The sequence below is a fragment of the Penaeus monodon genome, chromosome 24 (assembly GCF_015228065.2).
Source record: "Penaeus monodon isolate SGIC_2016 chromosome 24, NSTDA_Pmon_1, whole genome shotgun sequence".
NCBI classification, from domain to species: domain Eukaryota; kingdom Metazoa; phylum Arthropoda; class Malacostraca; order Decapoda; family Penaeidae; genus Penaeus; species Penaeus monodon.
Genome location: NC_051409.1, coordinates 15,118,001 through 15,118,301, shown reverse-complemented (window position 1 = coordinate 15,118,301; position 301 = coordinate 15,118,001). Strand labels below are relative to the sequence as shown.

The 301-nt window shown below is 43.2% G+C and overlaps 1 protein-coding gene across 1 annotated transcript in view; it reads right to left on the bottom strand.

Moving 5' to 3' along the window:
- The window catches only part of LOC119588623 (flocculation protein FLO11-like), a 9,860-nt gene that overhangs the window by 2,338 nt on the left and 7,221 nt on the right, over positions 1 to 301 (bottom strand). Inside the window, 1 exon segment of the mRNA XM_037937262.1 lies at positions 45 to 177. Coding sequence (XP_037793190.1) covers positions 45 to 177 — 133 coding nt within the window.

Sequence of the window (301 nt, the reverse complement as noted above, 5' to 3'; positions counted from 1 at the left end):
ACTGATCCTCATTTAACCCTCCTAGTCCCATCCGGCATTTTTACCTGGACTTTGGCATATCTCGCTTGGCCACCATGGCACTCATCTGGTTCTCGAGGTCATCACTGTCGCTCTCTGTTGGGATGCCTGTGCCGGGTGCTCTTGTACCTGACACCATGGCCTTGTATGCTGCCGTTGCTGAGACAAAAATGAAGGTAATGATCAGACACTAAAGGAGGGAAAAGAAGAAAGAAAATGGAGCAATGCAAAGAAAAAAAGAAAGGAAAAATATAAATATAGAAAAAAAATAGAGCATGATTTT